The following is a 24,901-nucleotide window of genomic DNA, read 5'->3' on the forward strand; positions in this document are numbered from 1 at the left end:
GTGGGATTTGTGTATGGAGTGGCTCCTTTCTTATTTTAAATGAAGAAACCTAATTAAAATTATAGGAATTTCCTGGGGAAATTCTCAGCCTGTTCATTTTTTAAGAGCCTTTGTATTAAGAAAGGTGTTTGAAGTCCTTGAATTTTTACCCTTTAGCCACCTTTAATCTAATTTCTAATCTGTTAACAGCCTTAATTGAGTTCTGAATACTTTAGATTATTAAACCTCTTTGGGGAATTATGATTTTTATTTCTGATTACAAAAAAACAATATGAAATGCATCCCCTTCCGCCATATTTATGTCAAATTAAACCATCAAGGATCTAAGGCATATACTTTAAGGGCAAGATATTTGCTTTTGAAATACTGTTTTAAAGGACTTCTGACTTTCAGGCAGATTGAAGATGAGTGGTGAGAAATGAGGAAACAGTGAGATCTCAGTGCTGGCCCCAAATTAACTGAGTGTCTTTTTAGCCTCTGTCATAACAGGTAGAAGCTGTCCATTGAAGGGGAGTGAGCAGCAGCTGTTTGCCAGTGTGGTGGTGGGCCACAGAGCCCCCCCAGATCTGCTTATCACAGCCAGGATGTGCCTCCTTTCCACCCCAGGGCCTTCACACCTCCCTGCTGCTCCAGTGCCAGGGACAACTGGTCAGTTCAGGGCATTGCTCTGAATTGTCTTGCATCCGCGGCCCCATCTAAGCCTCTTTACTCCTCTAAACTTTCCTGATCTACCCTGCCCTCACCCTCCTCAGAGACTTACCACCTCACTGCACCTCTGCTCTGCCATGGACCTTCCTCTTCTGGACCTCTTCTGGACTTTTCCTCATGGGACTTTGCCCATGGCCTACTGGAATCAAGGCTATGTTACTTCCCTCCCTGTCCCCATCATTCACATTTGTCCCTGACAGGACAGCAATCCTTGCATTGATGAGGCATCAGCTCAAACACCACTCTGAAGGCAAAAAGACTTTGGGAAACATAGGACAGATGGCAGCCCTATCAGCCAAGGAACCAGCCCAGTGTCTTTGATAGCAACTAAAAGTAGCAACTCGCTTTACACATTGTCCCAAGCTGTGGAATAAAATAATCTCCAGTAATGAGGGTACAGCATCCAAAGCAGATATTTGTAGCTAATAGCGATGGAAGAGCTTGAGTATTAAAATTAAGCCTCCCTTGTAAAAATCATGAATTTATTTGCTGCTAAAACACAAACAAGCTTTCTTAACTTGACAAAAGTATTGGCCTTTTCATCGTTTGGTTTTTGTTTTGTTTTTCTTAATCCAACTGGGTTTATTAGACCTCAGCTTTAGTTTACCTCCACTTGTTTTCATCTTCCTTCCTCTTGAAGAATCTACTTTAATATCCAGCACCAGAAATAACATCTTTTGAGTGCTAAATTTCTTTCCCTAGCTTCAGGGCAAGATTTCAACTTGTCATTACTGAGCATCTCATATGTTTTCTAGAGATGCCAGTAGAAAGTCCATGAAGTTTCCGGGGAACTCACAGTTATGCTTGTACCTACTGCTGGTACCCATTGTAGAGTCTGGCTTCATATACACAAAACAAATGTCCACTCAAGTGGGCATTAGACTCAAGCTAGAAATTGGGTCTAATTCTGCCACCATTATTCAGGCTGAGCAGTGCTCTACTTCAGGAGTCATCCTAGTTAATTAAACAGACACAAAAAGAATATTATTAGACATACTTGAACTATTTACTGGCAGTATTTACAATTTGTATTGCTGTAGCAGCTATGCCTGCCAGTTGAACTCTGGGGAGCTTTGGTTTTGACAACGTGCCATGACAGAAAGGCAACATCATCTGTGAGCTTGCAGGCTGAGGTGCTGATCTGGAAGGTGTGTATGTCCAAAACTATCTGCTGAAGCTCTCCATCCATGTCCATGGATATTTGGAGAATGGATATTTAAGCCAATATGTAGTCTATAAAGATGGGTTCATGCTTGTACTTCATTTGCAAACTCATCCCTGTTCTTATTATATTTCTTTCAATTTTACTGTGTACTTAGGTTTACATATACTACCTAATATATTCAGACTTATCTAACAGGGACATGTATATTTTTACATATATATATTTAAACACATTAATTTTTAATGTACTATATGGACCAGAGTAATTATAAAAGATGAGTTAGAACCTAATTCTCCAGTTCAGCATCGCTGCAGAAGCCTGCCCCATATGCTTTACATAAAAGGCCTGACTCATGCAGGTGTGACAGCAAAATGAGGGCCACTAAACTAAAAGATGAAAACAGCCAAAAGACTTTAGTTAAGGCATTTGGCTGAGATACTGTCATTTAAGAAGGTCAGCATGAAAAGTCATTCAGCTCTCCTTTTGATTCCTTACCCTAGAAAGAGAAAATAATAAAATCAGGCAGTAATAAATTTAGAGCAAATTAAAAAAAATACTTTTATGTAGCACATGTCCTGAGTATAGAATTCACTGCTGTAATAGGTCATCAAGTTAAATACCATGGCTGGATAATATTATCATCACTCATACTGAGCCAAATCCTCCCCACTATAGCCAAGCCAACATCCTTTAGTGAGGCTGAAACAAGAACTAAGTAAAAAGGTGGGATTTACCCTGGTGTTTATGAGATGGTTACTCTCTATGAGAAGAACAGTAAAGGTAATTAGATCCCATCTCAAAACATCATCTGTTTACTGAAGCAAGAGTGTAAGCTCCCTTTTGTCATTCCGTAATTTGCTAGAACCACTATAAATGGGATTTAAGAGTAATAGTTATTGTCTACTGGGACACTACTGGGTCACAGATGCTTTACTGACAAACTCACTTCAGCTACAGATCACCCTGGCAAGTTACAGGGATGACAGTGTATGCCATAAATAGGAACTATAGGGCTTCAGACATACACACTGAGAGCTTACTTCTCCTCTCCTCAGCCATTAAGAGCTCTTCAGCACAGTGAGAATTACACAATGGTGTTATAAATTATATGCCAGGTTTCAGTTTGATGTTGGGTATGTACTTCTAAACCTTTCAAACTACTGGTTTCTAATTAAAATTGTGTCACGCTCTTTCAACAACAATAACCCAGTATATAAGGGCTCTGCATACCTTTCAAACCTTTCATAGGGAAAAAAGTCAGCCTTAATTTGCAAGTGGGGTTTATTGTTTCAGTCTCTTCAGGTAATGCAGCCTCGTTAGAAGCAGACTGCGTTGTAGTCAGTGTGCTGGCAGGAATGTAACACAGGAAAGTTAGTGTGTAAGCCCCAGTTTTCAGGAAAAAGAAGTTTCTTCTCAAGCATAAATACAACCATTAAAAGCGAAGTCTAACTAATGCTGCTAGGGAGGCTCCTCCTGGGTCTCCGAGGAGACGTGTTACCAACCCTGTGAGTGCCTTTCTGGCCCTCGTCACTGCTGGTACTTCAGCCCCATGTACCGAAAGGGTGAGCTTCTGTCGCTGCCCATGCCATGCAAAGGAATTCCTTCCCTGTTTCCACTTTGGGGCTGAGGGAATCCTCTTTTTTCCTCACGTACAGATATTAAATGTCAGCGCCAGCAGCTGGCATTCAGCAGCCGACAGCGTCAGAGGGAACATCTTGATGGCCGTCTCCTCAGCCTTGGCAGAAAAAGCAGGGTGAATGCAAATGCAGGCAAAGCTGTGCACTGGCCAACTCCCTAGAAGGAAAACACCCTTCAGCGGTATTTATCCTCCGCCCGGAGCTCGGGGAGGGGGCCGCTGCCTCCTCAGAGAGCTGAGGCTGCTAGGTTGGGTGCTTGAAAAGCACCCACAGCCATACTAGGAGGGATAGCCCTGTTTTTGGGAGGGATTCCTACAAGCAGATGTTCTGGCTCAGGATCTGTGGGAACTGCTCCCTCGGGGTAGCCTGCAGCATGATGCAGCCTGGAGGGGCACACAACGGGATGAACAGCTCCAGCAATGACGGTCCGCTGCAGAGACGGTAGATTTACACACCCGCAGCCACCATACCGTAGTGGTGGATACCCAGGGCAAAAGAGCTAGCCCTCTGCGGGACCCTCTCCGTGCGGAGGCTGCCCAGTGCCCACCCCGATTCCGCTGGACGGTCTTACTCCAGCTGCCCCATTGCTGCGTCCCCGGGGTGACGCAGGCCAAACAGCAAGGTGCAGATCACCTCCTCTTCCTCTCCTCAGTCCCCGGCCAAAGGCAGGTACCCCATCAGTGCTACCCGCCGGGACGGCCCCACGGAGGCGTTCAACGGCACTGTCCGTCACATCACATCACATTACAGCCGTTTTCCAGTGGGGCTTTACTCAAAAGAATTAAATTAAATAAATAAATAGATAGATAAATAAATAACTTTTCCCGCCCACGCACCGATGCTTTTTTGAAAGGCAAAAAAAGTCCCTAAAGCAGCCAACAGACCCCAAATCCCGAACCCTGCTTGGTGCCGCTGCTAGCGCTGTCCGCAGACATCCCCGATGCCCCTGCATCGGCGGGAGCAGGTGCTCGGCGCTGCCACCGCCCCGGTCCAGTCCCCGTCCCCCCTCCCCCAGCGGCACCTTGCGAGTCATCCCTCCCTTCCCCCCCGCTCCCCCGCCCCGGGAGGCCGTCGGGTGTCGCTTCCCATTTCACTTGGAGGTATTTTCGGGTGGCAGGAGCCGCCTCGTCATTTCCGCCAGGAGAAAAAGACACCGGCGCGGCAGCCGCGGCCGCGGAGAGCTGTGGGAGTCGCCGGGCACGGCACAGCCGAGCGGAGAGGAGCCAGCCCCTCGGCTCGCCGCCTCCCGGGATCCGACCTCTCGGCGTGGCCGGGAGCCGCCGCCGCTGCCCGCGGGTCCACGGGGGCGGGAGGCGTCAGAGCGTGCCACCGCCTCTTCCCCCTTCCTCCTCCTCCTCCCCCTCCCCGCCGAGCCGGCAACATGAACTGAAGTCCCCAGAGAGGCACAGAGGCGGCGAGCGAGCGGAGCGCAGCGAAGGCAAGCGAGGATTTAGCGGCTCTCTCATCCTCCTGCCGCCGCCGCCGGGGCTCCGGGCAGCGCGGTCCCTGCTCTCCGTACAGCCTCGCCCCTTGCCCGGAGAGCGGCGGCCGCCCGCTCCCCGCGCCCCCGAGCCCCCCATGGCCCTCATCATGGAGCCCGTCAGTAAGTGGTCGCCGAGCCAAGTCGTCGACTGGATGAAAGGTGAGGAGCAGCGCCGGAGGTACCATCACTGCACCCCCACACCCCATCCCCGCAGGTGCGGAGAGCTCCGCGGCTTCCCCAGCTCCGGGGTCCCGCCTCCCGGCTCCGCCGGCTTCCCCCGCGGTTCGGTTGCAGGGTGGGAAGGGAAGAGGAGGACGAGGGGGCCGGGGGCTGCCCCGGGGCGCGGGGCCGCGCTCCCGCTCTCTCCCCGGGTGCAGTGGGAGGGGGGCGGCCGCTGACCCCCTGGGGCCCGTAAAACCGTGGGGGATAATGGACGGACAGGAATCAGGCTGTTCCCCAGGGATCCCAGGATGCTCCCTCGCGGGCGTCGGCCCCGTTGCGGCGATGGGGCTCCCCCCCACCCGCCAGCAGCGCAGGGATGCGAGGAGCGAGCCCGGCTGCCCCCGGCAGATGCGCTGCGAAATGACTCGCGAAATAAAAGTTTAACCTAACGTGGGGCACTCGCCCGTGTGGGGGGCCCGGCTGCAGCCGGAGGAGGGGTGGGAGCGGGGGGCTCCAGAGGTGGCGGGGTCGGGGATTAGGTACGCGCGCCGGGGATACCCCCCCCTTCATCCTCTCCCATTCCAGCCCCACCCCCCTCCGCCCCCCCCATCTCCCCCCCAACCCCCCCCCCCCCCGCTGCCGTGAAACCCCCTGGGGGGTCAGAGGGCACCCAGCCAGCTCCTTCGTCCGGGTCCGGGGCATCCACGCGTGGGGAAGGGGGTCGCCGTTCCCGTCCCTATCCCCAGGGGCGGTATTTAAAGAGACATGATTTATGTTAGGCTGGACGAGTCCGCTGGGCTGAAGCGTGTTTATGCTGATGCTCTGCCCCTCCGCTCCCTCACCTGTCGTCTCCAAATAAAGTCTAATGAGAATAAAATTTGGACTTTCTGGCAATGCTTTCCTGTTATTCTGTGTGCACTGACATGGCTTTAACACCGCAATTTCAAAAGGGCTTTCTGTGGTGTGGTTATTTTTTTTATTATTTTTTTAATTACCTTGAAATTAGGCTGCAGCTGTGTTTTGAATAAATCACCATCTAGTATTATGTATCTTTTTATAAAGATAGAATGACCGGATGGGTACAACTTTTGAACAACTGCTACATTGTGGGAGTTCTTTATAACATGCTGCATGCTACTAATGTGACAGTTTCATCATCCTTAAAATTTCAGGCATATAGCATATGTTTTCAGTTATTCAATCCTGGCATTTATAGCTGTCTAGTTATAATTATATTAAGCAACATATATAGTTTTGCTGTTTCTGAGGCATTCTTAATAATAATAGAATAATGTGGTGCTTCATATCCTAAGAAATTAGTAAATATTAATTAGAAACTTGAAGGAGCCACAGATGATCAGTAGTAAATCTCTTCCAGCTTCAGGATGCTTTATTACAGCTCTTTAGCTTCCAACATTTTTATTTCTGAAAAGAAAAAGAATAAAGAAGAGTGCTTGGGAGTTTTTTCAAATCGGTGTCTGAGATACCTCCCCCATACTTTGGGAATGCAGAAAAAAACTGCAGATAGTGCATTTCTAAAACACTTGAAAAATGTAATGTATCAAATACTTTTCATAAGTGACAGGTGAAGTGCAGCACACATTCTGCTTTTGTACTGCATCAATATAAAATCAGTTACTTAAAAACAACCGGATGACTAAATGATAACACTAACAGTTGCGAGGCTGGATAAAGGCTGTGGTTAGAAACCTATGACCGACACACAGAGCTGTAAATCTGATTTTAAAAATAATTAAGAGAACTTTACAAGAAAAGCAGTTGTTGCAGTCGTGCCTAGGTTTAGGATTGCAAAGCTTGCTTTTTAGTGTTTAACCTGTTTATTTTGTTGCAAATGCTCAACTGATTCTCCAGAGTACTTTATTTTTTACCGAGCAAACATGTATATGTTGCCTCAAGCTTTCCTTTCTTCATTTTGTATCCTGAATTGCAGATGAAGCTTCATTTAGAGTGAGGTAGAGAGAGAGCACCTGCCTTTTACTAGCACTGTGTGAGGAAAACCACCTTGATAGGTACTGTAGTTGCCAAAATTGAGCCTGGAGATGAGTATGACCAGCCACTGGGGCAAGTCCAGTCCTGTCTGATGGCCTGTGTATTACCCAGCTTGGAGGGAAGACAGGAGTGTGTAAGGGCAAGTGGTCTTTGCTGCAACAACTTAATTTTCCTCACCATTCGTAGTGTTGCAAACATTATTGAAATCTAGGTGAAAAAATGTCTTTCTGCTGCTTTAAACACATTGTCTCCAAGAAATTACATTTCCGAAAGTCTCAAAAATAGCTTATTTGTGGTTTAAGAGGTACCCAAGACAGTTCAATTTGCAAAGCATGAACATGTCTTTGTCATGAGAACTTTGGGGTTAGTGCATTAGTGGTCTTTGCATTAGCAGCGGTCAAGTCTCATTTCCATAAATTACATTAAACTTCAAGATGCAAGAATATTTTGCTGACTTCCTGGGTTATTTTACAGAATTATCAATATTGAACTCTTGTTTTAACCCCTTCGTTGAAGCAAGTGCCCTGCTTCAGAACAGCTCTGTAAAGAGCATTCTTCAAAATAGATTTCAGTGTTCAAAGTGAAATCTTTTCTGAAAAAGAAAAATCCTACTGCTTAACGTTGTTTACAGTTATCTGAAAGTCAGGGGAAATGAAACACTTTGGATTTTATTGCTCTCAGTGTTTTTGTGATGGTCTTGCTGGTATGACCTAAACGTTTGCAATAAAAGGCCCCGTCTGGAACTCTTTATTTAGGCAAAAGAGCCATTACCTCAGTGGCATTATATTCAGGGCAGTGATAAAGCATCGGGCCTCATATTAAAAGATGTGAAAAATGGAGACAGGGGAAGCTGTCCTACTTGAAAGTGTCAGATGAAAATGCCAAGCTCTGGGCTGGGTGGCTGGTTAGGGAGCAGGCTCAACACCGTGGGTGTTCATGGAATAAATACAGTGTCTCCAGTATGTTTTCATTTTTTAATTCCTTGATATACATGATTGTTCGGTGGATCCTTTAACAGCCTACGGACTCTCAGGCTGCTGAGATACAGAGTTGGACCTGGAGCTGGTTATGCAATCAAGCGACTACCTAAATTTTGACCTGTGAAAATATGTATTATAAGAAGCTGTGGACTGAAGTGCCAGTTAAAACTTTGCAAACCTGAAGGACAAAATGAGCAGAGCCTGTGTCAGCGCATGAATTTTTGGATGGTTCAAAATGAATCCACTGACAGAAGATTAATTGTCATGGAGCTGGAAAAAGAGCAGATGGATTAGCTCATCTCTCCCACAGGATGGCATATTGTATGTGGAGGAGAAAATGAATATTTAAATTGATTCAAACTGTGTATTACTTTGCTTTTCATCTATTTAGTACTAATTTTAAAGGCCGTGCATGGAACAGTGAGTTGAAACTATGTCAATCACCTCCTCTGCCTCCCGTTTGGAGGGCATGCGTGGATTCCACTGCTGCGTTGCAAGATGTTGACATGATGCATAGGTGAGCACTGTTGGACGTCATGGCTTCAACTGACTCAGGAAGATAACTTGTCAGATGCGTTTTAGATTTCTAAGGTGCTGAGCAAACTCAAAGACATGCAATTACTTTCCGAACATCAGGATGTTTTTAACTGAGTCTTGTAATTTAACTTCTTTTGTCCGAGGTTATTTATAATGGCTGTAGTTTGATAAGGACTTGCTGCTTTTAACAGTATTCTAGTTTTAATTCAGTACCAGTCTCTCAATGGCAGACACTGTTCAAAAAGGCAATCCACGTGGAAAAATCAATATTACTTTATCTAACAAAGCCTAAATATTTTTTTTTGTTTGTTGAGTGACAACTAATAGAGCTTATAGTAAGCTCATACAGCTTAAAGTGTTGTAATGGTAGTCATACTCAAGAAGCTGACATCTGAGACATGGAGTTGCTCTAAGGGCTTCTAATGCTGAGGAGTTTTTAACCTCTATAAAGTCTACTCTACGAGCATTTAGAAGGGTGTAAATATTTAGAAGGACTGGGGAAAGAGGAGGAAAACATGAATTTGCTAGCAAAGAGAAATCAGAGTGCAAAAGTTCCCCATTTGGATGAGTGAATATTACATGGATTTAAGAACTGAGTTTCTGTCTGCTCTTTATGTACAGGAGTTCATGGCCATTTTCAGTAGCAGATGTGTTTGCATGGAATCATCTTGGGCTACTGACAGCTTGGTGTAATGGGAGTTACTTGTTACTCGTCAAGGAAATGCAAGAGTTTGTGGGAATGCTCTGAAACAAAATACTAATACTTAATGATGATTTTAAAAGAAAAAAAGAAGTTGCCATGGGGATCTTTTCACTCCTGTGCCTGCATGTGCAGAGCCCTAGGACTTGTGTGGCAGCACCCAGGTCCTACTGCAGTTCCTGAGCCATTAGGTACCAACAGGGAAGCTCATCGGTGATGGCACAAACCCTCTTACAGTGCCAGGATGTGGCAAATGGATGTAGGTCTTAAAAGCAGTAAGGATAGCTCCTGTGTACAGGGTCACTATCAGACCTACCTCATTTTTTTGCCTTGGCTTTCTCTGAAGAAGACTGTATTTTGGACGGAGTTTAGGAGAGAGCTTTTTCTGCAGTGTAGGCTGAACTATAATGCTACACAGGGTGAGCATCTACTTGATGGTAGGGAAAAGGTGTGCTTGCACGTAAGTACGGGCCTCATTTGGGCTTTCAGTTTTGTCCATATTTTTAGGTTTTATTTTCAATGGCTTATTGAGTTAAAGTTGCTTTCTTATGCTACTTCCCTTCATATTGCTTTTGGCAGGCCCCCTTAACAAATGGGACTGTTAGAAATAATATGGAAAAGGCTGAGCTGTCTCAGGAAGACAAAAGCTGGATATTTAAGATTATGAAAAATGCCTGGATTCTGAAAGTTTAGTTCTTTGTGAAGCTTGTGTAGATGACTAATGAGCTGCAGAATAGTCATCAACATGAACAGTCATTGCTAAGTGCCATATGTGGAATAGATCAGGTGTATTACAGTTTGTCAGCATTAGGTATTTTTTTCTCCCAAGAAAAGCAAACTGAAATTCTGCAGTATCGGAGGGTGCATATAATACTCCATTAGCTTTGAGGCAATGCTATTAAATGGAGGTATGACTTTTACTGTAATGTCTAACAAAGAAAACTGTGGAAAAGTCACAGAAAAATAGGAAATAGTGCCATAGCTGGAGCTTAATTTCGATGAACACTACAAACTTTTTAATTTATATATAGTTACTCAATTTGTAAGGAAGTAATAAGAATTTTGGTAAGGCAAAAAGTTGGGGGTCTTTTTGGAGAGGGGAGCTTGTACAAAGATAGATAGTCAAGAGACAAACTGTGCTATTCCAAACTTTCAAGGACTCTTAGCTTTAAAACTGTAGTGAAAGCAGCTCTGGGAGATCTCTGTCTCAGGCGTGTTTATTTTTCCTGTGGATCTCTCACTTTTCGCTTGCCCTTCTGACATCAGGCATTTTAGCAGAATCGATGGCCACCACATCAGTCATGGGGATGTGTTTTGGGGCATCTTGATTTGTGATTAGAAGACCTCTTCTGCCATTGTTTATCAGCAGAAAATGAAACTGCAGTTGCAACTGGGATGTGCCAAAGCCTAACAGCCTGGGTGTTGCCATAGCAAAGGCAATGTTACATAAGCAGCCACACTGCAAATAATTCATGCAGCCAAATTTTAAGCATAACATGAGAATTAATTTCTAAATTAATGATCTTTTCATGAGGGAGCTTTCCTAGACGAGGTGATCTCACTCAGTACCAAAATTAATGTGCTAGTTGTGAAGCAATTTTAACACTGCCCATTTACACCTTTATTTTGTTTGAACATATTGTTCTGTTTCTGAAACATCTGTTAGTTTAAATATGGCCTCACAATATGTTTTCTCAAGTGGTTTTTTGCAACAGTTCAACAAAGCTCTATACTCTGATCTTATTCAGATTTATTTGCACACTGCAGTATTAAAGCAAGCAATTTACAAATGCCTTTTCTGGTTAATGGGTGTCAAGAATTTTGCAAGGCAGCAACAGAAACCAGATCACTTTTCAGATGAGAGTTTTGAGATATATATACAGATGCATTTTTAGAATCTTTTCAAGTAATGGTCTTTTAGGTCTCTGACAATAATAAAACAGGCAGTTTTATCTTCAAAAACTGAAACTGGCAAATGGTCTGGCCTTTCTGTCTGATCCTCAGAAGTACAGATAACCATTTAATCTCAGTGAAGTTACTGGAGTATTTGATTGCACTTGATTTCTCAAAGTCAAATAGTAATATTTGTTACTGATTTCCAGGAGAATGGGGAAAAGCTGTATCCTGAGAAAATTTTCATGTATAGGCTTGTATTCAAAGGTATGCAGTCAGGATAAAGAGAAGGCTCATTCCTCAGGCTTCTATTGTATGCATATGTTGGTTTGTTTATTGGTTGTTTTTTGTTTAGTTTTTTTTTTTTTTTTTAAGAAGTTACCATTTCCTTGTTAAAACATAGAATAATCATATCCACAATCACCTGTAGCAAGTACTTACCTTCAGCAGGATAACTTAGCTCTAGATTTCTAGATCCAAATAAAACAAAACTGTACTACCATCATACTGCTTAATAATTTACTTAATGAAAACTTTAAGCCTTCAGTTTAGAAGGTGAATAGTTACCAAGACAAATGCTGTAGAATAAGGGTTCCAAAATATCTTACTAAAAAAAAAATCCAATTCTGGAAGGGCTGTGTTGTGAAATTCTTAAATGTCACATTTTCTTCATGTATCTCTTCCAGCTTTTCAAATGCTTTTGCCTTTTCTAAAATGGCAAAGTAGGGAGATGGAGATGAGTTGCATTTTTTTCAGAAGAAGAATTGTAGGAGCCCAATATTAGGCCCATATTACAGGACCATAGGTCAAAATGCAGAGGAAAGCAACTGCCATATAAACGTACTTGCAGCACGGTCAGGGAGTTTAATTTCTTTTTTTTGGGACATTTGCTCTTAAATTTAAAATAGCTGACAGTCCAAGAGCAAGCATCTGCTGTTCTTCATAATGCTCCTTTACTGCAATTGAAGGGTTAAGGGCTGGAAGACACAAGTCTATTGGTCTGGTGTACCCAAGATTTGGAACACTACATGAGTATCCACTCATACACGTGTTTTGCCCTCAGCGTATTTCAGCTTTAGCAGAAATCTGGTAGATTAAATGATTTTTTTCCTTCAGGTTTCCAGTGCAGGCATTTTTCTTATGTAGAGGGAAATCAGCACCATCCATATCAAGTAATTTTAAAGCAAGGGAGGCTTGAAAATCTAGCCCTTTTTGTTCCCCTTATCTGCCAGGTAATACTCTATTTGAGAAAATAGCTGTGGATGGGATCTTGTGGGGTGCTTGGCATTTCCAGTTTACCCTTTAAGTAGAAATTTAAGGCACTTGGTACCACAGATGAAGTGCCTAGAACCGTAATTTCAAAGTGTTTGGCCTTACATGATTAACATCTGCTACAGTACCATATGGTGGGAATTTCCAAGTAAACTGTTAATTAATATATGAGTGTACAAGAGTAAGCTGTAATTAAACTATATTCAGCGGAAGTGTATTATGTTAATTTAGTGGGTACAAAGTACTATAGTTTTGTATTATACATTTTCTGTTGTGTGAAGAAGAGGGCAAAAAGATGATGAAAATTAATTGAGCCTTTAAATTAAAGGTTCAAGTAGCTATCTAAAATAAATGGTTTAAGATTCACATCAGCATCAACCATTCACTAATATAAGTGGAACAGGGTCGTTATTTGGTAATGCTGAATTTTACTTTGTGAATGCTGTGGAGACTTCTCTGCTAGGATTTTACTGCTGTCAGCTGTGGATGGTCAGTGGAGGTGCAGCTGAGTGGTGCAACCATGTAAGCCATTTTCACCTGAATTCAGGTATCACTGATGGGTCCATGGCTGTGCTGTTTGGTCTAGCAACACCAGTGCGATGAAATCTTCCTGTACTAAGATTGTGCATGAGTCGGGGTAATGCTGGGACCTACTCCTTGTCTGTATTATGTTTGGAAGGATGAACATCACCGTGGATACTACAGAGCAGCTGGCTGGGTCACCTCTAAAGGGCTGTTGCCTCCTACGGAGGATGATTGTGGGCCTTACAGAAGTTTATATTATTACTGGTTTTGTTAAAGTGTAGAATTTAGTTTTAGTTTGGCCAGATCCCCCAGTTGCCAATAGCTACAGCTATAAATTACCTGTTTTAAAATAGATTCTTCTTCCGTGGCCTCCCTCCCTTCTCTCTTTCCTTTCTCTCCTGATAATTTTCAAGTCCACAAGAAGATGAAGAAAACCTTCCTCTGCATAATGAGCCAGGTAAATAAATGCAGGTGGGACATGCCAGTGTTGTCAGAGTAATTCACTAGATGACATTCTTCCCTCTGAGTCAACATTGAAACCCTTCATGGGAATGACAAGAGAACTTACTTAGTGTTTTTAGTGAAATGTCAACCTGAAATCTTGACCAGACATGGTTCCTGAAGGCTTGCTGGCGCTCTTCATAATAGTGGGAGACTTAACTATAGCACCCAGATTAAATTCCGTGTTAATAATTAACATCTTTGTAACTGAATTCCCCTCACTGGTATCTATTACTGACATGTGCCTGACTTTCTTATTTTAACGGCTTTGTAGTTTTATTGGTTGCTTTTACACAGCTGGTATTTGGTTTTGCAAGGTGCAGTGCCATTGTGGTCCTTCTTTTTGTATTGTCAGGAAATAGTGGTGGAGCTACTTGTTGAATGCAAAATAGAAGTTGCTCTCTGGAAAAATAATTCATGTTGTATGCAGTCAGCTGTTGTGAATCTACACTTGTCCTGCTTTGTGTACATCTTGTAAAGACCAAACAAATAACAGTTTTCTTCTTGATTAGTCTGTTTGAAGTGTGGCTGTATGGGGTGAAGTATCCAAAAAGCACTTTCTTGAGTGTTCAGCATTGGTTGACTTCTGTCTGGCTTGTTTTTTGTTGCTTTATTCTCATGGATAGAACTGTGTGCTCTTTGTCTCCATTTCTCTTAAAAGAGGAAGCATATCTCTTTTTTGTGGGGTTTGTTTTGTCAGAGCTGATATGAAACAAAACAAAAAGTTAAAAAAACCAATGTATTACTGTGTTTTAATGTTTGTAGTCTCTTTTGCTTGTGTTACAAACTTTTTGTAAGTGCTTGGTGATGAAGTAGTCATTACTGCTTTTCAAAGAGGGGTTTATTGCCCTTTTCAAAATATTTGGAAACTAACTATATGTTAGTTTAACCTAGAGTGTGGAGATTTACTGTTTCTTAAGTTTCTGTTTTAAGTTTTTTAGTATAGTCTTGAGTGTTGTGTCCCACAAGTCCTCTTGAGAATACCTGTGATCAGTAATTTTGCTGTTGGGCTCTGGACTTCAAAATCAGATGTAGTTTTCATTACTTTAGCCCTTATTTCATTGTATGTTTTAAACCATATAGATCTCAACTATTTAATGCAGTCTGTGGTCGAAAACCTATTTCTGGAGCCCTGGTAACTGAGTCAAAGATCTCAATGTAATGTGAATAATTTGTCACGCTCTGCGTGTGGATTTGAGAGAGAGCCTGGGAGCATAATCATTGCACCTCAGGGATTTCCATATAAGTGTCAAATCTGAGCATTTGAAGGGAGGAGGACAGTTTATCATTAGAAAAATAAGAAAGTTAGGTATATGGCAGGACTCCCTGAGAGCAAATAAACTTAGTTTTTAAAAGGACTGGATATTTCATATCCTTCAAAGAATTGTTTTAAATGCCTGCTTTAACAAATTACATTACTGGCATAGCATCTGAATGCCTGCATGAATTGGGATGAAACTACCTCTTGCAACTATGGAGCATGCAAAATAGTGAAATGGTGCACATGCTATCATGAAACTTCTGTATTCCTAAGATTAGCATGTTTCCTTGGTTTTGGTGGTTTTTTTCCCCTTCCTCTTGTACATGAAGGACTGGGTGTTCTTAACTATTTAGGCTTGAATAAGACTGCTGAAGAGTTGTGGCAAAGCTAATGCAGGCGTGCTCACCATCTTTTTAATGGAAATGTCAGTATTTGAAAATGGTCTTCCCAGTTTACTAACCCAAGGTCTTGGGAAAACAAAACACAAGATAAAAAAGATCACTTTTCTATGAAAATATGCCCCATGAACTATTTGCTAGATGAATAAAAATGGAAATTTGTTGCAGAAGGTTAAAGGTAATTTCATTTACTAGGAGTTTACAAATTCATTTTACAAGAAGCTCACTTTTCTTGTTCTGTCTTGGTCAGTGAAACTCTTTTCAGTTACTTATCTGGACATCACCTCGTTTCTCTCTTCCCCTCTGTTGTTCCTCATCTCACTATAAGCCACACTGAATTATTCAGTTATGAACTGGAGGTAACTAATGCTAATAAGGTATGAATGAGTAAACCTGAACAGACTGGACAATTAATGACTGCCTATGGAACAGTTATCAGCTCAGAGGGTTTTATCTCTGTCCCTGAGACCACTGCTTTCTGAAGCACGGTGCAACAGTGTGCTGGAGGTGGCTCCCTGGGCTTCTGAATGCTGGTGATTGTGGGACAGGGGCTTGAGTCTGCTAGATGCCAGTATTCTGAATGTTTTCCATGTCTGCAGGTCTGCCCAAATTCCTGTTTAGAGAATGGGTGCTTTGTGTAATAGAAAATTGAAAATACAACTTTGATATGTAATGCATTCCTTCAAATAAAATTAGAACAACCCCCCCAAATGTAACTGAAAATTCATTTTCTAGTTGAAAAGAAGGAAAAGTTGAATAAAAACTTTGCTGCCCAATCCATTACATAAAAAGTAAGAAGAGCAAAGACTCTTATTTTAGAAAATGTTTGGTTTTCAGTTGATAATATATTGCAGGCTCTGGTGAGAATGGTGCTGTTTTCGATCCAAAGAAAAAATGAACATGTTTGTAACTCTCCCATTGCATATGTATGAAATTAATTCAACTAACAGGCAGAATTAAGTAATACCTGAGAATTGTAATATTGTCTTGTCATTTCATTAGATTTCCTCGTTTTATGTGTGTTCAATATTGTGGTCTACTTCTTACAAGGTAATTGACTTGTATTTATTCTAAGAATTAAAACTGTAAAACTTATGCTTGTAACCTCTCGTTTAGTGCTCTCAAATACTGTAAGGAGTTTCCTGCAGAATACTGTTTTGATAAATCTTATTACATCAAAATTCACTTCAAGAAAGAATTAAATTGAGACTTCTGAAGCAAAAGATTGATGAGTGTCAAGATTTAGTTTCAATTGATGATAGAATTGGTTCTAAAATTACAAATTTATCTAATTTTTCTTTAAAAAAATTGAATCTTTGAAAGTGTTACTGCAGTTCACAGAGCTGGAGCTCCAAGTTTTTGAGTTCAAAGCATCTCAGTAACGTCAAATGTTATGACTACTCCCTAGAAAGAAAATGGCTTCCAGATTACAGTAATTTAAAAATGGTCAAACAAACAAAAATAGCTTTTTAGTGGCATGATTAGGTATTTAAATCTGAAGAGGCCATTTGTTTTTGTTTACTGCTCATTATTTTAAGATTTTTTGTCGCTGTGGTACAACACAAAATGATAAAATATAAATGATTTAATGGTAAAAATCAGCATTCAGTGTTGAGAAAAAGAATTCCGTGTAGAGCTCCTCTAGAAGAACGCACTTGTCTTGCATGTAATCAAGCACCCTAAGAACAATTGACTTGAATGAACTTGTGATAGGCTTTTAAATGTACTCCCTTTAAAAGTTATTATGACAGATGGGGAGTAAACTAGCTGGGAGTTCAGAGAGGTCGGATAAGGCCAGCTATGAAGAGTTATCTGCTTGGTTTTTTTGCTTACCATTTTTTTCCCCCTTCCCTGAATGACTTTTTGCTGTGGCATATGTGACTATTTAAGTTTGCTCTGTGCACTGTAATCCAATTGCTTTGTTTAGTCAGGTGAATATTTTTTATTTTGTTTTGAATTTTAGCTTTTGTTTTTATCATTAAATGTGCATATTTAATTAAGATACGGTATTAAAGAATAGATTCTCACAATAGGGTGTGTGCCAATTCTTGAAATGAAGTCGTGCTTGTCAGGAGATAGTAAATAATAAGCTTAGTAAGGTTTAAAAGATGTGTCTTGCAAAACATTAGCCCTTGTAATGAGTGCAAAGTGGCAACAGCACATAAATATCAATTGTTTTTCTCCAGTGGATCTGTTTGAATATGAGTTTTCTTAATTTGAATTAAATTTTCTTTTTCCAGTTTAATGAAACAAGCAAGAAGAGATGTTTGTCTTTTGAGAACCAGAGTTTCCCATCCAAGAACAATGACATGTTTTGAACTGAAGGGGAACAGTCCAACATTCATACAATAATCTTATAATCTATGTTCCCAAAACCATGTTAAAAATAAGGAACTACTGTCCAGCAAATCCCCATTTAGCTGCAAAGGGGAATCTTGGATTCTCAGCTTTGTTTTCATGACTGTTTGTATTTTGTTCTTCACTTTGTCCAGAATCTTTAAATATTCCTGGGAGCAAGGGTTTGGAGCATAACGTTCCCTGTGCTCCTAAATACCCTGAGTATTCTGACTAGTGTGCATGTGCATGTGTGTGTATGTGTGGCTGGTATGCCCAGGGTGGCATTAGGAAGAACAGGATTTGGAGACAAGGATGGGTCTGTCTCCATCCTAATTTGATCAGACAAAACTGTCTGCAGTAATGCCCTGAAAGATTAAGAGCAGCTTTTGATGACTGTGGTCTTAAATTCAAGCACTGAATTTCTGTCTTTATATGCATGAGTGGGTCTGGGCACAGTAACTCCTCTGCTAATAGTCTGTGCAATAGTTTTTTTATCAATGTTTCTTATGTGTCCCCTGGCCCATATGAGGGGAGGAGAAAAGGCAAAGCCCTTCTTAAGGGTGCACCTCTAGCCCAAAGTAGGAGGGAAGTGGGAATGCTGCTGGAATACGTATGTGTAATGCTGAAAGCAGAGTAATTTGAGATGAGAAAAAAAACCTACTATACATACTTTTTACAAGGGCATGTAGTGACAGGACAAGGGGGAATTGCTTTAAGCTGACAGAGGGTAGGTTTGGGTTAGATTTTAGGAACAAGTTCTCTACTGTGAGAACTGTTGAAGCACTGCAACAGTCTGCCCAGAGAAGTTGTCTATGTCCCATCCCTGGCAGTGTTCATGGCCAGGTTTGGATGGTGCTTTGAACAACCTGGTCTAGTGTGTGGTGTCCCTGCCCATGGCAGGGGGGTTGGAACTAGATGACCTTTATAAGGTTCCTTCCAACCCAAATCATGCTGTGATTCTGTGATTGTCACTTTTGTTTTACATTAAATTTGGTTTTCATTTTTGAAATTGTATTTGTAACATTTTTGAAATTCCATTTATATCATAAGTGCTTGATTCAGGAGCCATGTGGTATGAGATGTAACCTTGGGAATAAGAAATTGCCTTTGCTAATGAGCAAATATTTCCATAAGATTAATAAAAGAAAAACAAAACTGAACAAGTAATGAATAAAATTCCCTGCATTTAGTAATACAAGGATGCTTACCAAGTAGCCAAAACCTGAGATATCTGGTACTGAAACTGTGTAGCCATTATGCAAAAGAACAGCAGACTGCTGTGGGTATCTGTCCTGTTTTCAGTTAAACCACCATGACGCCATTTTTGACTAACAAAACTTTTGTACTCAGTACTGGAAGGCCTTAAAAATCCTACATTTCATTTTGTACGAAACTCTTGTCTCAGGTGTATGAACGAAACTACAGAAAATGGTTCCTTATGCCGTGATTTTTTTCCCAGGTGCTGCTGGATGGTACTGTTGGACTTTCTAGGGAGGTACCCGTATTTCACCAGCAGGGGAATGGGCTGCTTGTCACCCAAGGCCTCTTGCTCCTTCTTCAGTACAGGAGAGGGAGGAGGTTAAATGAATGCCTTGTGTCATCTTTACTTTAAGTGTGCTGGCGCACTTCTAACTGCTTGCTTTTTTCAGTGAAAGCAATTTGTTTTGTAACAGCTTTATATGCCCAGCTAATTAAAACAACTACATTATATTACCCTCCATGTATCCTGCTTGGTACGCAGAAATTGTTTGCACTTGACGGATTTATTTCTTGTTGATGTTGATTTCTTAAGTCACTGATGTCTTGAACTTATTTAATAAGACATAAAGGCTTTTTAGATATTGGGAAATACAAAGATTTGTTAATCGTTAACACAGAAAACATTTTCAGTCTTGCTTAGCATCATAAGATACAGTTTGTTCTGTGTGTGTAAATGCCTCAGCTTTATGGCAAGACTAAGTTGAGTGACATATTGTTTGATACATGAAGCTTAGGAATATGTTTTAAATACAGAAATCATTACAACATGGTTTCTCTCTGCTAGCAACTTTTTTAAAAGATGTTAGGCAGGAAAAATGCCTTTTTTAGTGAAGATGCACGATTCTCTGTTTTTTTCTAAGGCACTCGGTGTTGGTTGATGCCCTTCAGATTATTTGAAGCCCTGTATATTTTCCAGTGGTCTCCTCATTGCACTGCTTTGATCTCTTCCATACGGACCTGAGTGAGCGCAGGTGGGACTTGAAGACTGCCATGCCACCTGTCACTCCTGATTTGAGACCTGGAGGTCTGAGGAATTTCACCCAGCTGGGAAGCTGGATTGGCTGTTGAAATGGAGCCACCTTCTAAACAAATCATGCATACCCTGCTTTTCCTCCTATCTTTTTCTTGTGCCAGAAGCTGTGGGGTGTACTGAGTATTAACAGCCCCACTAACTTTTGTCCCAGATGTCAAGCAGTCGCTTGACAAATTCTTCGGTGGTCATGTTGGTGCAGATTCTGTAGCACCTTGAAAAGGGAAAAAGTAATTATTAGTGGCTTAAAATTTAATAAACAAAATTTCTATTCAGTGTATTGTTGCTGAGCCTGTTGACTGAATAAGTTGGCATCTTTTGCAAATAAGAGTCTTAAAAATGAAGACCAACCTCTCGTATCCAAACAGGAAGGGATAGATGAAGGCTTGAGTAGGTACCTTTCTTCACCCCTAAGCAGGGAATCATTCCCCAGGGACATCACAACCTGAATGGCACAGCAGAAAAGGTAAAGTGAATTATTGGGTAGGTTATTTGAAGGGAGAGAGCTGATAGCCCAGTGATGATTGAGCACACTTCTGGCTGGGTAGTAGAAGCTGTCAGGATTTGCCACCTGATCTGCCATTGTTCTGACTCAGTGTAGGATGAAAGAGAGTGTTTGTAGTTCATAATGGGGTATTTTGGGAGAGGCATGGTGATGGAAACCAACTGGATGGGTGCCTCTTGGCTTAGGCTCTGTAAATGTAGGTTCTATATAACCGGGTTTGTCATACATGAGGGTGGCAGTGTATGACTAGAAGGAGAAAGAGGAGTACTGCAAGTTTTCTGTTTTATATAGATTATCTGATTAAATGATTTTGAGCAGGAAAACACCAAAGGGAGCTCTTTGGTGTAAAATCCCTGCCTGCTATAAACTGTAGGTCTACTTTGATCTTGCACAGTGCTTATCACTGCTACAATGATAAGCAAGACACTACAAAACACATTTGTGCTCATGAAAAATAAACAAATGCAGCACCTAAACCTATTTCTGAAGTTCCTTGAAGCTGTGTGAGGAATATCAAAGCTTTGGCAAAACACTGATACCTGGTGTTTCTGTGGCTATGGGCTGGATCTGCAACCCATTTGTTACAAGGGCAGGAGGGCTTCAGTGCATATTGCTCAGTAGGTTACCAATTATGAGTCAGGTCATAATAAGACTCTTAAGAATTTTTAAAAGACCAATAGGTCGTTTGGTGAGTCTGTATAGTATGTTCTGTGTTAAAACATCCTCAAAATATAGGTTGAGGTCCTGAAGAGTACTCATTATTAAAGTCAAAATAGATGCTGACATTCTTGTAAACTCTAACTTTTATTTGCACTAGTATTTGTGATGGCTTTTAAAGGAAGGTTTTCATGGGTATTTATGGACTTTCTCTAGGAAAATTTGAAATGACATCATCAGTTTAAGAATAAGTCTTTTCTGTTCTTGAGTCTGCATAAAAGGATTGATGATATTAAAATACCAAGACTGGTAGGAAAAGAAGCATAACATAGAAATTACAGAAAACTGAAGTAACTAGTCTGACGTGTCTTGAATAAACTATGCACTATTTCCCCCATTTTATTTCATAATGGTAAAATATTATGACAAATGCTTATGGCATTTACCATGCACTAAGTCTGGTCACAGGGAAGAACAGGTTTTGTGCTTTTGGTAGAGGGACTAAAAGAAGGCTTTCTCTGCTTCTGTCTTTGGCAGCTACTGGTGTGGGCACCAGGCTGTTGCAGGGTGTAAAATTACCTGGCACATGAGACAGGCCTGTGTCCAAAGGCAGGGCACAGGAAACTCTCATGGTTAACGAACAAACCTCTTTCAGTTTGGTCAATCTTCAGAAAGCCAAGGGGTTTAATACTGTGTTCTTAATTAGAGATAGGTTTATGAGATTGATGGTTGCCCTTGTACAGAAGTATGGATGGTGTGTTCCCAGGGAAGTCATAAAGCCTCCTTGGTAGGTAGGTGGAAGCTGAGGCACCTGCGGAGTCCTGTATGACACTTCCATAAAGGGTAACTCTCTGTAACTGCCACTTAAGCTTCCAGGTCTGCAATGTTCTGATTCTGACTCAAGCAAAACAAAAAAGTCAACTTTATTCATCACTCCACAGTGTGGAGAGCTCTGTAACAATTGACATTTTTGTCATGTTTTGAACACTCATTAGCACTTCAGATTAGCTATTAAAGGACATGAAACGTTTAATCACCATGTCTTTTCTTCTTAGCAGTAGTCACTAATGCAGTGCTTTAAAAGAAAAAAAATTGTAATTAAGTGGAAAAAATGTACTTTAACAGTTTTACTAGGGATGCAGCAATTTCAAGCAATGAGATTACTGGCCTAAGCAAATTACATTTTATTTTCCCTAAAATAATGTTTTTAAATTCTTGAAATCTCAAAACAATTATAATTCTGAATGTCATGCAGAAGCCTGGAAGATCCTCTTTTACTGCTTCTGAATGTTTTGACATTTTTTGTGTTTGGTGCAAAGTTGAATACTTTTACTCATGATTTAAATCAATGATTTCTCATCTCCTAAAGGTCTGCTATTTAGTGAAATATTTTAACATTGGTTCTGTAGCAGTGACACGTTCATTGAATTGCTTTTTTCTTCCCTAGCACTAGGTAGCTATTTAAAAAGTTAGTTGGGATAGACTTCTGACTAACTTTTTTATTTTTCCAAAAGGAGCTCTTTCAATTATAGATTAAAGGAAAATTTATAAGCTTCAGAAATCCTCAAAATACTGAAGCACAGCCTCTTATTATGTTTTCAGCCTTACATTGAAAAGATTCCAAATAGCAGTAAAACATAACAGCTAATTTCTTCAGGGGTCCATAATAGTAGGACCTTTTTCTTAAATTGAGTTCTATTCCTCTGCACAAAATTGGCATTTAAGAAAAATAATTTTCATGTAAGTGTTTTTATTTTAAAAATACAGAATGCATGAATGATTGAAACACTATTTTTTAATAGTATATTCCGGGGAACTCTGAAGGGAATTCCATGGGAAATAGTGAAAGTTTGCTTATCAGTCCCTGTCCTTTTCTTTGCTGTTCTAAATGGACGTGTCCCAGGCTGTGATGGGAGAAGTCTTCAGGATGGATTCATGCTGTGAGGATCTCTTCCAGCTTTGCTAATTGAGAGCACACATGCAGCTTTGTACCTGTGGGGATGCCTGGCAGTGCAGTGTGTGACAAGGCAGCACATGGCATCTCATTGCAAGGGGATCCCACTGTGGCTTCTTGCAGCTTCTTCCTGGCCTGCTGGGTGTGGCGGTCTGTCTGTCTGTCTGGCTAGCTGCCCACCTGGGGAAGCTCTGAGCAGAGATCAGATGCAACACATGGGCGGGAGAGCCCATGGATTTGTACGTGAGAATTAGGGGTAGAAGGGAGGTGACTTTTGTACCTGTTGCTTCCTCTTGCATTGATGCATTGGTTCCAGGCTGAGACACACTTCTTTCAGCTTCACACAGCCACCCATGGAGAAAGTCAGTGGATCACAACTGATGACTGCTGCAGCCAAAGGTCTTAGGAAGAACTGAGATGCAGGAAAACAGAACTTTTGTTTCCCATAAATGATGAATAGTAAAGTTTTCTTTCAGAAGTAACTGAAAACCTGACCAACAATAACAATACTTAGACCCATGCCAATGGGGTAAATTTTTCTATTGGCATTTAGAGTAGTGAGAGTGGGGTTTGCAGAAGAAAAATCTTCTCTTTGGAGCTTAGCTTCTTTCATAGAGAAAAAAAAAACAAAACACCTCTCTGCAGGCTTGGCTAAAGTGCAGGTTTGGTGGTGAGAAGTGGGAAAGGTGAAATTGAAGAGTAAGATGCAAACAAAAAAGGTCAGTTATTACTAAAACTAAATATATTTTTGTGGGCTTGACAATACAGAAGATATTTCTTTAGAAAAGGGAAGAGGAATTGTATATACTTCACTGTTTGTAGAATCCTAAAAGTATGTTTATCCTTGGCAAAGTGTCTTAAGGTCTGAGAAACCAGAAGATATTATAGGCACCTCCCAAGGAGACATCTGAGACCTTGCCTTTTGAGATTTCAGTGCAGGATTTGAGCTGGAGAGCCTCTTCATGTGGACAGTGTGTTAGGTTTGAGGTTCTACATGGAGATTAACTCCTTGAAATTTAGTTACCAGGTACTGCATGTTAAAAACACTTGCTGATTTTGGTTTTGATTTTTTTTTCCTAATATTTAACATGGAACAATCCTGAAGACCAAATTCAGAAAACACAGAAATTGAGTTATTTTACCAGTATTCAAGCATTTCTGGATAAAATCCAATAATTAAAAGAAGTCAGTAGACCTTATAGTTGTGTAAATATGCATTAGAATTCAGTTTGGAATGTATTCTATATGTTAGCACTGTCTGGTAGAGTGTTTAAAGTATGCTTTTTTTTTTAAATTATCGCCAGCTGATGTTTTGAAATTTTCACAATATTCTAAGGTAATTACATTAATTTCAGAGGACTGTAAAGGGCATACTTAGGTCTGATGTTTGTACTTTCCATAATAACAATTAAATTATTTAGTCTCTCCCTGCTAACAGCTGAGAGGACATGAGTACCTCCACAACTTTCTGCTAGAGCTAAAGCTTCATCATCTGATAAGGTGCACAAGATCACACATAAAGCTCCAGTGTGATCTGCTCTAGTTTCAGTGCTTCACATGCTTGAAGTTAAAATCATGGCCAGTCTCAGCAACTAGGCCCATACTTGGCAACTTGCAATGTAGCTGAGGTACATACAGCTCAGAAACCTTATTCTGGGGATTTTATGATTTTGACTTTTTTTATCTCTGCAGTGTTATATTGTGTTAGCATCTAGCATTCTATCTGCATGTAGTTATTCCATAGTTGCTTTACTGGGGGTGTTATGTCTTTGGGCTGTCAATAGCTGTGAAAATAATGTAATAATGAATACTCCCGCAAAAGTACTTGTGTACTGACAACTGTTCCTCTCTTTTACTTAGAATGAAAGGTTTACCTTCTGAAAAGCTAAAAAAACAGTACATGTTTTTTAATGTATGTACTCTCAG

The 24,901-nt window shown here is 41.1% G+C and overlaps 1 protein-coding gene across 4 annotated transcripts in view; it reads left to right on the forward strand.

Moving 5' to 3' along the window:
* The first annotated feature begins 4,705 nt into the window (after positions 1-4,705).
* Positions 4,706-24,901, forward strand: part of CNKSR2 (connector enhancer of kinase suppressor of Ras 2) — a 214,287-nt gene continuing 194,091 nt past the window's right edge. For all 4 annotated transcript variants that reach the window (XM_034074520.1, XM_034074521.1, XM_034074522.1 and 1 more), the window contains exon 1: positions 4,706-5,152. In XM_034074520.1, coding sequence (XP_033930411.1) covers positions 5,089-5,152 — 64 coding nt within the window. In that variant the 5' untranslated portion in view covers positions 4,706-5,088. The remainder of the gene's footprint in view (positions 5,153-24,901) is intronic.

Source organism: Melopsittacus undulatus, chromosome 2, assembly GCF_012275295.1.
Source record: "Melopsittacus undulatus isolate bMelUnd1 chromosome 2, bMelUnd1.mat.Z, whole genome shotgun sequence".
NCBI classification, from domain to species: Eukaryota; Metazoa; Chordata; class Aves; order Psittaciformes; family Psittaculidae; genus Melopsittacus; species Melopsittacus undulatus.